Source organism: Xenopus laevis, chromosome 6L, assembly GCF_017654675.1.
Source record: "Xenopus laevis strain J_2021 chromosome 6L, Xenopus_laevis_v10.1, whole genome shotgun sequence".
NCBI lineage: Eukaryota > Metazoa > Chordata > Amphibia > Anura > Pipidae > Xenopus > Xenopus laevis.
In genome coordinates, this window is record NC_054381.1 from 47,168,769 (window position 1) to 47,183,144 (window position 14,376).

At 37.8% G+C, this 14,376-nt stretch overlaps 1 protein-coding gene across 1 annotated transcript in view; it reads left to right on the top strand.

Annotated features, from left to right (window-relative positions):
• The window catches only part of rab5a.L (RAB5A, member RAS oncogene family L homeolog), a 38,921-nt gene that overhangs the window by 9,938 nt on the left and 14,607 nt on the right, over nt 1-14,376 (top strand). Inside the window, 2 exon segments of the mRNA NM_001087066.1 lie at nt 7,460-7,719; nt 10,431-10,582. Coding sequence (NP_001080535.1) covers nt 7,554-7,719; nt 10,431-10,582 — 318 coding nt within the window. The 5' untranslated portion in view covers nt 7,460-7,553.

The window sequence follows — 14,376 nt, forward strand, 5'->3', positions numbered from 1 at the left end:
TGCTTGAGATGCACCCAAGCATGAGCGTCCGTATGAATCCTTTTCTAAGAATGTACGTGTTTGATGGAGATGACTCATCTAAAATGTAAAGAAAATAAAAATTCTGTAACTACATGAACACAGAGATAAGCTAATGTCTAGCTGTGCTAAGATTTGTATAGAAATTTTTGTAGCAAATTAAATGTTTTGTTCTATTACCTACATTGAGCAGCTTTTGGCTGTTACTCAAACGGCTTTCCACACTGTATGCACACTAACAAGTTATAGAATGGATCAGGGAGTGACACTGCTTGTGGGTAATACACGGCACTTCTATTTATTATAACAGGAGGCAAAACACTACACTGATGCAAAATCTTGCAAATACCAAGGGGCCTATTTATCATTCTGTCTTAAAAAAAAAAAAAACAGCGACAAATACACCATATATAGCCATGTAAAAAATACTGCGTCCTTATGAAGCTGATTTTCAGTGACCGCATACTTCTTAAAAAGTGTAAAAATTCTGCAAAAAAAATTGTCGCTTGAAAATGCTTTGGGAAATTGCGACATTCGTCCATTGCCATTTTTTCCAGAGCAAATTCTGCCGGAACTTAATTTCTGCATCAGTTTTTCCCATTGACTTTAATGGATTATGCAAGGTCTGAAGTAGTTTAATATAATGACATCAAATCTAGAGATCAGGCAGAATAAAATATAACGCACACCTTGATAGCTTTGCCATTCTCTTACATTGTTTTTCGACAATAATAATTTGCACAACATGATATATAGGCCTCTAAATGTGCTAAGGTTTTCTCTCAACAGCATTCTAAGTGTGCTGCAGCAGTGCCCACCGATCATACTGATAGTAAGACTGCACTTTTCATACATAGACCATGGAGCACAAAAACTATTTTTTTTACTAATTCAGAAAAGAGGTTGGGGAATTTTGATTTATGTATAGGCTTAAAGGAGAACTAAACCCTAAAAATATCATATTGTATATGATAAACTTATTGCACCGGCCTAAAGTTTCAGCATCTCAATAGCAACAATGATCCAGGACTTTAAACTTGTCACAGGGGGTCACCATCTTGGAAAGTGTCTGCGACACTCCCATGCTCAGTGGGCTCTGAGCAGCTGTTAAGAAGCTTAGCTTAGGGATCGTAGCAAATAATCAAGCAGAACACAAAGTTTGTCTGTTATAAAAGCTGATGCTACAGGGCTAATTATTAAATTCTGATGCTAGTTGCACTGGTATCTGTGCTGCCATGTAGTAATTATCTGTATTAATTACTAATTAGCCCTGTATTGTGACATTTATACTCTATGTGTACTGTATTATTATTATTATTATTAACATGTATTTATATAGCGCCAACATATTGCGTAGCACTGTAAAGTAACTGTGATTATACAACTACATCACATGAATTACATACATAGAATATATGGAGTAACAAACATCACAATCAATACAGGTACAAAGAGGTGAGGAAGGCCCTTTGCATAGGCATACAGTCTAAAGGGAAGGGAGTAATACACAAGGTGTGGGAGTGGGCAAGATCGAAGTAAGTGGGTGAGAAATGTGGTGTTGTATGTGGTGTTGCGTTTGGTAGTTAAGCAGAGTGAGGGTAGGCTTCTCGAAAGAAGTGCGTTTTCAGAGATTTTTTGAAAGCAGAAAGGTTGGGAGAAAGTCGGACAGATCGTGGGAGAGCGTTCCAGAGGAGGGGTGCAGCCCTTCCAAAGTCTTGAATGCGAGCATGTGAGGAGGTAATGAGAGAAGAGTTGAGTAGCAGGTCAGTAGAGGAGCGTAGTAAGCGAGTGGGTGAGTATATAGAGATGAGTTCAGAGATGCAGGGTGGAGCAGAGTTGTGAAGTGCTTTGAAAGTCAGTGTCATTAATTTGAATTTGATTCTGAAAGGTAACGGAAGCCAGTGCAGGGATTGACAGAATGGCGAGGCAGAGGATGAGCGGTTGCTGAGGTGTATGAGCCTCGCAGCAGTGTTCATTATGGACTGGAGAGGCATATTGTGAGTGGGTCCCTAAGCTCAGTGAGTGACAGCAGCACAGAGCATGTGCAGTGAATCAGTAGAAAAGAAGATGGGGAGCTACTGGGGCATCTTTGGAGACACATATCTATACTGATAAAAGGCTGTGGTTGCCTTAGGGTAAGGGCACACCTGGTGATTCAGGGAGATTTAGTCGCCTGGCGACTAATCACCTTGTCTTTGCGGCGATTATCTCCCTGAACGCCTTCCCTCTGTCTTGTGCCGGCTATAATGAAAAATGCGGCATGGCATACGCGGTGATTCGTATTCCGAAGTTTCCTCGTGAGGCTACTTCGGAATACGAAGCGATGCGTGTGCCATGCCGCAGGCGACTTTTCATTATAGCCGACGCAAGACAGAGGGAAGGCGTTTGGGGAGATTAGTTGCCTCAAAGATGAGGCGATTTAGTCACTAGTCGACTAAATCTCCCCGAATCGCCAGGTGTGCCCTTAGCCTTAGGCTGGTACAGAAGCCCAAACACAATGTACAACATTTCTAGCTACTTCCTTAGTTAGGCTTTAGTTCTCCTTTAATTATAAAGCATTTATTATAAAAATAGTGTTTATGGATGCAGAATTTGAGCTACAGCTTTTATATCCCATATGAATAAAATCCCTTGTTTAATGCAGAGCTATAAATGTTAAAGTACTGTGTCTGTGCTATCTGAAGAAACATACCTAGTGCTCTTGTATTGCAATCCGCAAGCTTACTTGACTTTCTTCAAGGAGAGAATTAGTCTAATGAAGGGCACAGCAGTGTCTGTCACAGCTTAACCTAACTTTGCTGATAACATTTATCAGTACAGTACTGGAAACATGAAACGTTGCTATTTGCGATATAGGAAGGGCTCTGAAATAGCTAATTGGCTTGTACATGTTGTTTTAACAGTGCAATGTTCATACTGCATAAATAAAACTAGAATATTTTTGTTTAACAAAAGTTGTTCAGCTTCTCCCTTTCTTTACAACTAACAGCAGATCGTTCTCTTAAGCACAGTATCGTTGCTTGAATCTATCAAAATAGGAATAATTTGCGTTTTCTTCTCAAATAAATTTGACATGGCTGTTTGTTTACTCTTAACTGCTTCAAAACAGCATATGCTGCTTTACCCTCGCAATGGTTCAGTTTCATTGATGAAATATTTTGTGCTGTATTAGTATGCTATATGCATGCAGTTGCCACTTTATATAAAGGGGTCCTCCGCCCAAAAACAATTTTTTGCATACTGAGTGAGAATTAAATTCTAATATGTTTTCCAGTATTCATTATTTAAACCGTTAATAGTTTCAAATATATTTTTGTGATTTAATTGCTATTGAAAGCTATTGAAGATCTATCTTCCTGTTTGTATTTTTTACACAAGTGGTTCTGACTCCTGAAACAATGCAGCCAGATAGAACCGTAATGTCAAAATAATGTTTTATTTGTTGATTAAGCACCTCTTTTATATATGGGGTATTCAACACCATAAAAGGGATTTTGACCTGCCGATATGCCCACATTGAGGTAATGTGGCCCTCGAACCGTCAGGAATTTTAAGCCTGTCTGATCAACATCTGGCCAATTTCAGCCAGATATCAATTGCGGGAACTCGACGGAGGGCCCCATACACTCAGAAGTAAGCTGCCGACTTTGCCTGTTGGCTTTTCTTGTCCTGTGTATGGCCACCTTAAAGGAACAGTTCAGTGTAAAAATAAAAACTGGGTAGATTTCTAATATAGTTAGCCAAAAATGTAATGTATAAAGACTGTAGTGCAGGGGTCCCCAACCTTTTTTGCCTGTGAGCCACATTCAAATGTAAAAAGAGTTGGGGAGCAACACAAGCATAAAAAAGTCCCTTGGGGTGCAAAATAAGGGCTGTGATTGGCTATTTGGTAGCCCCTATGTGTACTGGTAGCCTACAGGAGTCTCTACTTGGCACTATACTCAGTTTTTATGCAACCAAAACTTGCTTTCAAGCTTGGAATTCAAAAATAAGCACCTGCTTTAAGGACCCTGAGAGCAACATCCAAGGGGTTGGAGAGCAACATGTTGCTCGCGAGCTACTGGTTGGGGACCACTGCTGTAGTGAGAAGATGTCTAACATAATAGCTAGAACACTACTTCCTGCTTTTCAGCTCTCTAACTCTGAGTTAGTCAGAGACTTGAAGGGGGGCCACATGGGACATAACTGTTCAGTGAGTTTGAAATTGATCCTCAGCATTCAGCTCAGATTCAAAAGTAACAGTTATGACCCATGTGCCCCCCCCCTCAAGTCTCTGATTGGTTACTGCCTGGTAACCAATCAGTGGAAACCAAGAGAGCTGCAAAGCAGGAAATAGTGTTCTGTTATGTTAGACAACCAGTCACTCCAGAATTTAGACATTACATTTTTGGCAAACTGACTATATTCGAAAAATGATTTATTTTGCACAGCCTAGCTATTTACCCAGTTTTTATTTTTACACTGAACAATTCCTTTAAGGTATAAGATATAAGGTATAGTGTGCATATACTGTAGGTATCCTGTGCCCTTTTAAGATTAGACCTGTATTTGAGTCTGGAAGATTGCATGAACATGGTTTTATGCAGAATTTATTAGAGGATTTACATTGTGTTTAATATGATTTTATGATCAACTATAAACACGTGCAAATAAAATACAGTTTGTTAAATATTTCTTCTTTTACTTCTTGTGTGCTTTAAAGGGGTAAGACGAACATTCCTTCAATGAAGAGGGCTTGTTCTGAACATACCTTTTGCCTGTTTTACTTATGATAAATCCTTCTTGTGAGGCTCATAATTCGGAAACCAGTATAAAACTCCCCTCTCTTCCTCCTTTGTTGTGACTTTGTTAGATTCCGTTATCTGTGGTTTTATAATCTATCTGCCTCATAGGGACCAGGTGGTTGGTCTGTTTGCCCTATTTAGCTCAAGAAATAACAGAAACCATAGATTTTGTTTTATAATTAATTTGAACCAACAGGAGCAAAGTTTGTTTAGCCTAAGAGCTAGTTACTGAATGTTCAACAATGGGATATAATACTGCCCCTTTAATTCTGAGATTGGTTCTGCCCTGTCAGACCACAACTAGGAATTGAAAAGAATTACAAGTCACATGATTACTAGGAAATAACTTTGTTCATGCTGGGAAACTCTGAAACATAGAAAGTAAATCGTATTAAACAGAAATACTGTTCTCTATTTTGTTTCACACTTTTTTTTTTTTAAAAAACTGTGCCAATAGAACCAGGACAATTGAATATAGTTCATCTGCAGATGCATACATATTGGATACTGTCCGTAATACAGGTTATCATTTTAACCACATACCTAGTGGTTATTAATAGATATGTGTAGTGATATTGTGGTACATGGGAAATTTTTAAACTTGTGTTTACCAAACCATGCAACATCTAAGCTCCTACTTATAGTTATGCCTATAGAAACGCAGACTACACTTTAACTTGATGTAAGATATCCCTTTATACATGATGCTAATACCCATGTATTTGGGATTATTTTGTTTCTGTATATTGTTAAATATGTGGCTTTTGTGCTAAAATGCGTTTTTGTTGCTAAGGTTACTGACCTTAGTAACCTGTTAAAGCTCTTCCTAGGGCCTTTGGGGTAAGGTCAGTTGTTGGTAGCCGGTAACCGTTCATGATAAGCCGTAAGCAACTTTGCATTTGGTCTTCATTATTTTTTTGTAGTTTTATTCTGACTCTTTCCATCTTTCAAATGGGGGTCACTGATCCCATATAACAAAACAAATGCTCTGTAAAGGCTCTGTAAAGCTGCAAATGTATTGTTATTTCTACTTTTTATTACCCGTCTTTCTATTCAGGCCCTCTCCTGTTAATATTCCGGTCTCTTATTCAAATTAATATGTGTTTGCTAGGGTAATTTGGACCCTAGCAACTAGATTGCTGAAATTGCAAAAAAGGAGGGCTGTTAACTAAAAAGCTAAATGACCACATATAATATAAAATGAAGTCCAATTGCAAATTGTCTCAGAATAGCACTCTGCATCATAGTAAACGTTGACTCATAGGTGCAAGACCTATTTTACCAAAAAAAAAGTCTAAATACCACTGACAAAATATTCATATAATAAGCGTTTTGCATACGGAGCCTTTTTAATACAGTAAAGAGATCTCTCATTTTCATTGGGAAGGACTGGCATGAATTATTTGGCTCCGTTTCCCTCTCCATTTCGTTTTCCCCTTTTTCCAGGCAGCTTTTAAATTTTTACAGCTGAAGCTGCTTTCCATTTTATAACCCATTGGTTTTTGTTAGGGTTGAAATGACATTGTTCAGAGAGGATTAAGTGACAGCTGTGCAAGTAGAAGCCGTATGCCATGTAAAATCTAAAGCCAAAAACACCCACTGAAAATAATCACATGGGACCTACTTTACCTCTATGCTATTCATTCTCATGAAGCCTTCTTCCAATGTTTAGACCTGTTTGCTCACACAAGTGTTAGCCTGTGTTGCTCTTTTATACACAAGCACATTGCACAATTTCCTTTTCTTTGGTAATCTGTACTCTAGGTATGGATTGTACAGCTGGATTCCCTCCAAGTGCTTTTTATGGTCACCTGTTTGCCCAGTAGCTCCGCAGACATAAAGGAGAACTAACGGTTAACAAAGAAGTAGGGTAGAAATGCTGCATGTTATGTTTTTGGGGATTTTAACAGCCCATGGAACCTGCAGCCATTTAGCATTAAAGATCTGTGTCTATGAAGATGCCCTAGTAGCTGCCCATCTTCTTTTCTGATGATTCACTGCACATGCTCTGTGCTGCTGTCACTTACTGAGCTTAGGGCATGATTCAAAATATACTGAATGTACTGAATAAAAATGTAATGGTACACGGCTGATTAGTTATTCAGATTTTCATTACATGGCAGTTAAGAAACCAGGGCTATTTGCATCAGAAATAAAAATTCAGCCCTGTAGCATCAACTTCTATGACACATGAACCTCATTTTCTCCTTTATCATTTGCAATTACTCATAAGCTTATCTTCTCAACACCTGCTCAGATCACACTGAGCATGTGCAGTGTCACCGACATGCTTAACAAAATCCAAGATGGTGACTCCTTGTGCACAACTTTAAGTCGGTATAATAAGGAATTGATATACTACATGATATGACATGGGATGCTGGTATCAGTGGCCACATGAAGCCTCTAACATTTGCTCCAAGTGTAATAACTTAATATTGGCTTCTGTGGGTTACTGAATCTGGGCAAACTTTGTGGCTTTGATTAAATTTGTAGTGTTTTCCCTTTTACAGGGGTTGCTGTATGAATGTTTTAACTATTCTACCAATGCTCAGCTTATCCAAAGAGTTTTCTGGAACCTCATAAAATAAGGTTTATAAAATGATTGATCTGGATGTTTGTATATTAATGCATGCTGTCGTATGTTCTCATTTAAGTTTGCCAGAAGGATAAAAGAGCATCCAACCCACCCTTTGCGTCTTGGGCTGCAGCCGACTTTGCAATCATCAGACATCTTGTCCGCGCTTAAACATGGCAAACCGAGGCGGAGCTACCAGACCGAATGGACCGAATGCGGGGAATAAAATCTGCCAGTTTAAGCTTGTCCTTTTAGGAGAATCTGCAGTTGGAAAGTCCAGTTTAGTGCTTCGCTTCGTAAAGGGACAGTTTCATGAATTCCAAGAAAGCACAATCGGAGGTCAGAGAATTATTTAAGCTATATGTAATTAAAATATACCCCATCCAGAAAGCTTCAATTCTAGAAAAAGTAATCTTCCATAGACTCCATTTGAATGAAATAATTGAAATTTTTAAAAATGATTTCCTTTTTCTCTGTAATAATAAAATAGTACCATGTATATACATATACAGTAAAACCTATATCCCCTGATTTTAAGTTTTTCCTCATTTTACATTGTTGTTTTGTGGTTCCACCTATATATTATGCAGAATACATTTCCCTGATTTTACACGATTTTTTCCGAAATAACTAAAACCCTAAAACCATTGAAATCTGTGAATGTTATACATATTGGAAAGTTGCTCAGAATTGTATTTTCTTTCACCATACAAAAAAAAAATATTTTTAGATGGAAGACACCTTTAAAGGGGTTGTTCACCTTCCAAACACTTTTTCAGTTCAGTTGTTTTCACATTGTTCCCCAGAAATAGACTTTTTTTTTAAAATTACTTTCCACTTTTTTTTTTCCCCCCGTTTTTCCAAAATCTAAGTTTAAAATGTAATATCCCTGTCTCTGGTGTTTGAGTCTGGCAGCTCAATAATTCAGATGCAGACGCTAAACTGTTAGTTGATAAACATTTAGTTGATACATTTTTCTGCAGCCTCTCTGGAGATTAGCAACTATTGTATCAATTTTAACAGCTGCTTTTAAAGGATAAGTACACCTTTAAAAGAAGTGAATGTAAAATTGATGAGGGTGCTATTATAATTTACATTCATTATTTATTTTCTTTTAATTCCGAGATATTAAGGGATACACGTACTGTTAATATCAATGAATTTTGTTACAACAGCGCCACTTGCTGGTCAGTTTCCCACCAGTCTGACCACCAAGTAGTCAAGGAAGTTGTCAGGAGGAAAAAAGAGGCTGTTCTGATGTTCTTCTGCTTAGAAAAGATTTGAGAAAGGTTTCTACTTTTTTTCCTAAGCATAAGAACATCAGAGCAACCTCTTTCTCCTGACAACTTCCTTGACTAGATGGTGGTCAGACTGGTGGAAAATGACCAGCAGGTGGCGCTGTTGTAACATAAATCATTCATATTAACAGTACATGTATCCTTTAATATCTTGGAATTAAAAGAAAATAAATAATTGTAAATTACAAAAGTGCTTACAATAGCACCCTCATCAATTTTACATTCACTTATTTTAAAGGTTTACTTATCCTTTAATGAAACACAGGGATTCTGCTCAACAGGGAGAAAGATAAGAACTGTATCAACTAAATGTTTAGATTTAGAACAGTTTACACGGTTGGTGCCCCCCCCCCTCGAGTTACAGTAGAAGGTAAAAAATGACATTTTACACTTCAGTATTAGAAAAACAGTGAACTATCTGAAACCAACTGACCTGAAAAAGTGTTGGAAGGTGAACAACCCCTTTAAGGCTAAGGTTACGTGAGTGATTAGGTAATTTGGTGTGGCCTAGCTGCTGGGTGAGGGCTGGGCAGGTAAACTGCTGTCTCACTGCTGACATTGCAGAAATTACTCAACTGCTGAGTATCACATTACATTAAAGTGTTTGTTTGTCTGATGTTCAGTGCTGGCTACAAGGCACCAGCCAACACTGGACATAGGTGGGAGAGAGATGGGGTGATATATTTTTGTGTTACTTGTGTAAATTCTAAGGGGATCTAAACTCAAAAAAAAAAAAAAGAAAATTGATGTAAATGTGCTTCTCTGAGAACTTTTACAATTTACATTCATTTGTCTGGGATATTAGCAGGTTTATACTACTACTAGGCAGGCTTCAGCTCAAAAAAAAGCCAAAATTGTCAGGGACACAAACTATACAATTTCTATGCACTTCCTAGAATCCATTAACCCTAACAATGCTGATTCCCAGTTGAGCTAAATGCCGGGCATTGGCTATCTAAATGGCTTAAAATAGAAAATGAAGGTAAATAGCAAAAGTGCTCAGAGAAACACTGGATATGTTTACATCAATTATTTTTTGAGGTTTAGATTCCCTTTAATATAGAGTGATGCATAACACTTTGTCATTGTGATACACACTGCTACCATCAGGTGGAAAACTTCAGGTGAAAGTGGAATTTTCCTTTTCTCTGTTTGCACACACACATTATCTTTAACTCTTTTGAATGTTAAGAAAGTCAGAATCTGGAACGTGTGTTCTTAGAACCAGATTACATTTTATCACCCATGTGCTCGCACCATCAGGAATATAGATTTAGCCACCTACATCCTGGACATATCACTATACAACTTCTTTAAAGCATGTATAATGGACTGTTAAGTTTAATTCAAGTTAGAAAAGTCTCTTATCTGTTAACATTTTTGAGAGGTTCCGTTATGTGCAACCTGTGACGCACCACCTAAAGAACTCTCATTGAATGGATACAGTTATGGGAACCGTTATCTAGAATGCTCAGGATTTTTTTGGATAATGAAACTTTCAATAATTTTGGATCTTCATACCTTAAAGGGAACCTGCCACCCTAAGAAATAATTCCAAATTGTTATCTATCGTGTTTGTTAAGCAAAATAAACTTTACTTACACTATATAAATTATTTAAATCTTGGTTGCAGTCAGCCTTGGAATTCACCACCACAGCAAGCAGGCAGCAGCCATTTTGTGGACACTGTTATTAAGACAAGTGTTTTTGTTTTTTAAACTTACCTTGTGTTTTTAATTTTTTTCTTTACAGCCGCTTTCCTTACCCAGACAGTCTGTCTCGATGATACAACCGTAAAATTTGAAATTTGGGATACAGCTGGTCAAGAGAGATATCACAGCCTTGCTCCAATGTATTACAGGGGAGCCCAAGCTGCAATAGTTGTATATGACATCACAAATGAGGTATGCCGAAATGTCTTCATTCTGAAATGTCTTCTTTATAAGAACAGGAGAATCTAATGGATATCTAATGGAAAATTGACTGGTAAAACAACAACTATCATTGTGCTTAGTAACAGTCTGATATTCACCATTTTTTACAAACTGCTCTCTTGTGATATGTGCCCTTTGTATGGCAACGTATGGTAAAGCATACAGCTGTCCAGGTGAATTTGCCATAGGAATGTGCAGTCGCTTGTAGTTTCTGACTGAGCAGTGTCCCTGGAAATATGTTAAAGCAGTGGTTTACCTTTAAATGGGAACTGTTGTGGAAATGAAAATTTAATACAAGCTTCATCATACTGAAATAAGAAGTTTTCTAAATATAATTAATTAAAAGTCTGAACTGTTTCTAAAATATTCATTACCCCTCTCAGCATCTGCTTATCTTTAGTCTCTATTCATGCAGTAGTTGGGAGTCTGATGACCATTAGATCCAATATATCTTCTAGGGGGCTCCTTATGCCTAGAAGATGTGTTAGAGCTCAGTCTATTAAAATCGCCTGACATTGTGTATCTCTACATGCAGAATTTGTGCCAAAGTTAATTAATTCAGCTGCTAGGAAAGGAAGCCCCCTATAAGATATATTGGATCTAACTGTCAATGATTATCTGATACCCAACCCTGCATGAAGACAGAATGAATAGAAAACGATGCTTAGACAGGGATAGGCAAGATAAACTTTATTTCAGAAACGGTAAAGAATTTTTAATTGGTTGTATTTAGAAAACTATAATTTTGCAAAATATTCGCCTTATTCTTCTGACTCTTCCCAACTTTCAAATGAGGGTCACTGGCATCATCTAAAAATAAATTCTCTGTAGGGCTATTACATAGTTACATAGTTAGTTACATAGTTAAATTGGGTTGAAAAAAGACAAAGTCCATCAAGTTCAACCCCTCCAAATGAAAACCCAGCATCCATACACACACCCCTCCCTACTTTTAATTAAAATTCTATATACCCATACCTATATTAACTATAGAGTTTAGTATCACAATAGCCTTTGATATTATGTCTGTCCAAAAAATCATCCAAGCCATTCTTAAAGGCATTAACTGAATCAGCCATCACAACATCACCCGGCAGTGCATTCCACAACCTCACTGTCCTGACTGTGAAGAACCCTCTACGTTGCTTCAAATGAAAGTTCTTTTCTTCTAGTCTAAAGGGGTGGCCTCTGGTACGGTGATCCACTTTATGGGTAAAAAGGTCCCCTGCCATTTGTCTATAATGTCCTCTAATGTACTTGTAAAGTGTAATCATGTCCCCTCGCAAGTGCCTTTTTTCCAGAGAAAACAACCCCAACCTTGACAGTCTACCCTCATAATTTAAGTCTTCCGTCCCTCTAACCAATTTAGTTGCACGTCTCTGCACTCTCTCCAGCTCATTTATATCCCTCTTAAGGACTGGAGTCCAAAACTGAACTGCATACTCCAGATGAGGCCTTACCAGGGACCTATAAAGAGGCATAATTATGTTTTCATCCCTTGAGTTAATGCCCTTTTTTATGCAAGACAGAACTTTATTTGCTTTAGTAGCCACAGAATGACACTGCCCAGAATTAGACAACGTGTTATCTACAAAGACCCCTAGATCCTTTTCATTTAAGGAAACTCCCAACACATTGCCATTTAGTGTATAACTTGCATTTATATTATTTTTGCCAAAGTGCATAACCTTGCATTTATCAACATTGAACCTCATTTTCCAGTTTGCTGCCCAGTTTTCCAGTTTAGACAGATCACTTTGCAAAGTGGCAGCATCCTGCATGGAACGTATAGTTCTGCACAATTTAGTATCATCTGCAAAAATAGAAACAGTACTTTCAATGCCCACCTCCAGGTCATTAATAAACAAGTTGAAAAGCAAGGGACCTAGTACAGAGCCCTGTGGTACTCCACTAACAACACTGGTCCAATTAGAAAATGTTCCATTTACCACCACTCTTTGTAGTCTATCTTTTAGCCAGTTCTCTATCCAGGTACAAATACTATGTTCCAGGCCAACATTCCTTAATTTAACCAGTAACCTTTTGTGTGGCACTGTATCAAATGCTTTAGCAAAGTCTAAGTAAATCACATCCACTGCCATCCCAGAATCGAGGTCTCTACTTACATTCTCGTAAAAAGAAATTAAATTAGTCTGGCAAGATCTATTACGCATAAAACCATGCTGGCACAAACTCATAGTATTATGATTTGCTATGAAGTCCAGTATCTTATCCTTTATTAACCCTTCGAAAAGCTTTCCTAATACTGACGTCAGACTAACTGGCCTATAGTTTTGAGGCTGAGAACGGGATCCTTTTTTGAATAGAGGCACCACATTAGCAATTCGTCTCTCGGCACAATGCCAGATCTCAATGAATCCTGAAAAATTAAGTAAAGAGGTTTGGCAATCACAGAGCTAAGCTCGCTAATTACCCTGGGATGAATACCATCTGGCCCTGGACCTTTGTTAATCTTAACCTGTTCAAGTCTCTTTTGAATTTCTTCATGTGTGAACCATGCATCATTAGTTGTATTACTAGAATTGGGAGTGTTAAGAAGGAAACCTTCACTTACTGGTTCTTCATTTGTGTAAACAGATGAAAAATACGAGTTCAGAATCTGCGCTTTTATTTTGTTTTCATCAACCAGCTGACCCCCCTCTGATAGTAAGGGTCCCACCCCTTCCTGCTTCATTTTTTTACTATTGACATATTTAAAAAATAATTTTGGATTTTTTTACTGCTTGCTGCAATATCCTTTTCTATAGCAATTTTAGCTTGCCTTATAGCTTCTTTGCAGGATTTATTGGCCTCCTTGTACCTTATAAATGTTTCGGCTGTACCAGCTAACTTGAAAGCCTTAAAGCACGTCTTTTCTTACCCACCTCAACACCAACGCTTCTATTGAACCAAAAAGGTTTTGCTTTGCAACGACGTTCTTTACTTACAAGTGGAATATACTGACAAGTATATTTATTAAGCAGCATTTTAAAGACTTCCCATTTTTGTTCTGTGTTTAACCCTGTGAAAAGCATTTCCCACTTAATATGTTGCAGAGATGCCCTTATACTGTCAAAGTTTGCACGTCTGAAATTTAGTGTTTTAGTTACTCCCTTATAGAATTGCTTCTGCAACAGAATCTCAAAGGAGACCATGTTATGATCACTATTCCCTAAATGCTCACCCACACAAATGTTAGAGATGAGTTCAGTATTGTTAGTTATTACAAGGTCCAAAAGTGAGTTATTCCTAGTAGGTTCTTGAACGAGCTGGAATAAAAAGTTGTCATTCAGCATATTTACAAACCTACTAGCTTTTTCTGTCTTAGCAACCCCATTACCCCAGTCAATGTCTGGATAATTGAAGTCACCCATAGCAACAACTTGACCCAGCTGTGAAGCCGCTTGTATCTGCAAGAGTAGCTGGGCTTCATACTCAACACTTATACGAGGTGGTTTATAGCATACACCAATGATAATTCTTTTTGATACCTTTTGCCCAGTCGAAATCTCTACCCAGAGTGATTCTACACCCTCACCAGTGCCAGCTATTTTTATTTCTTTAGCGCATGGCTTTAATTCAGGCTTTACATACAAACCCACTCCTCCACCCATTTTAATCCCTCTGTCCCTCCTAAAAAGGGTGTAACCATTTAAATTCACAATCCAGTCAGATGTTTCATCCCACCAGGTCTCAGTGATACCAATTATATCATATTATATTAGTAAGACAACATATATATATATTAGTAAGACAACAAATGT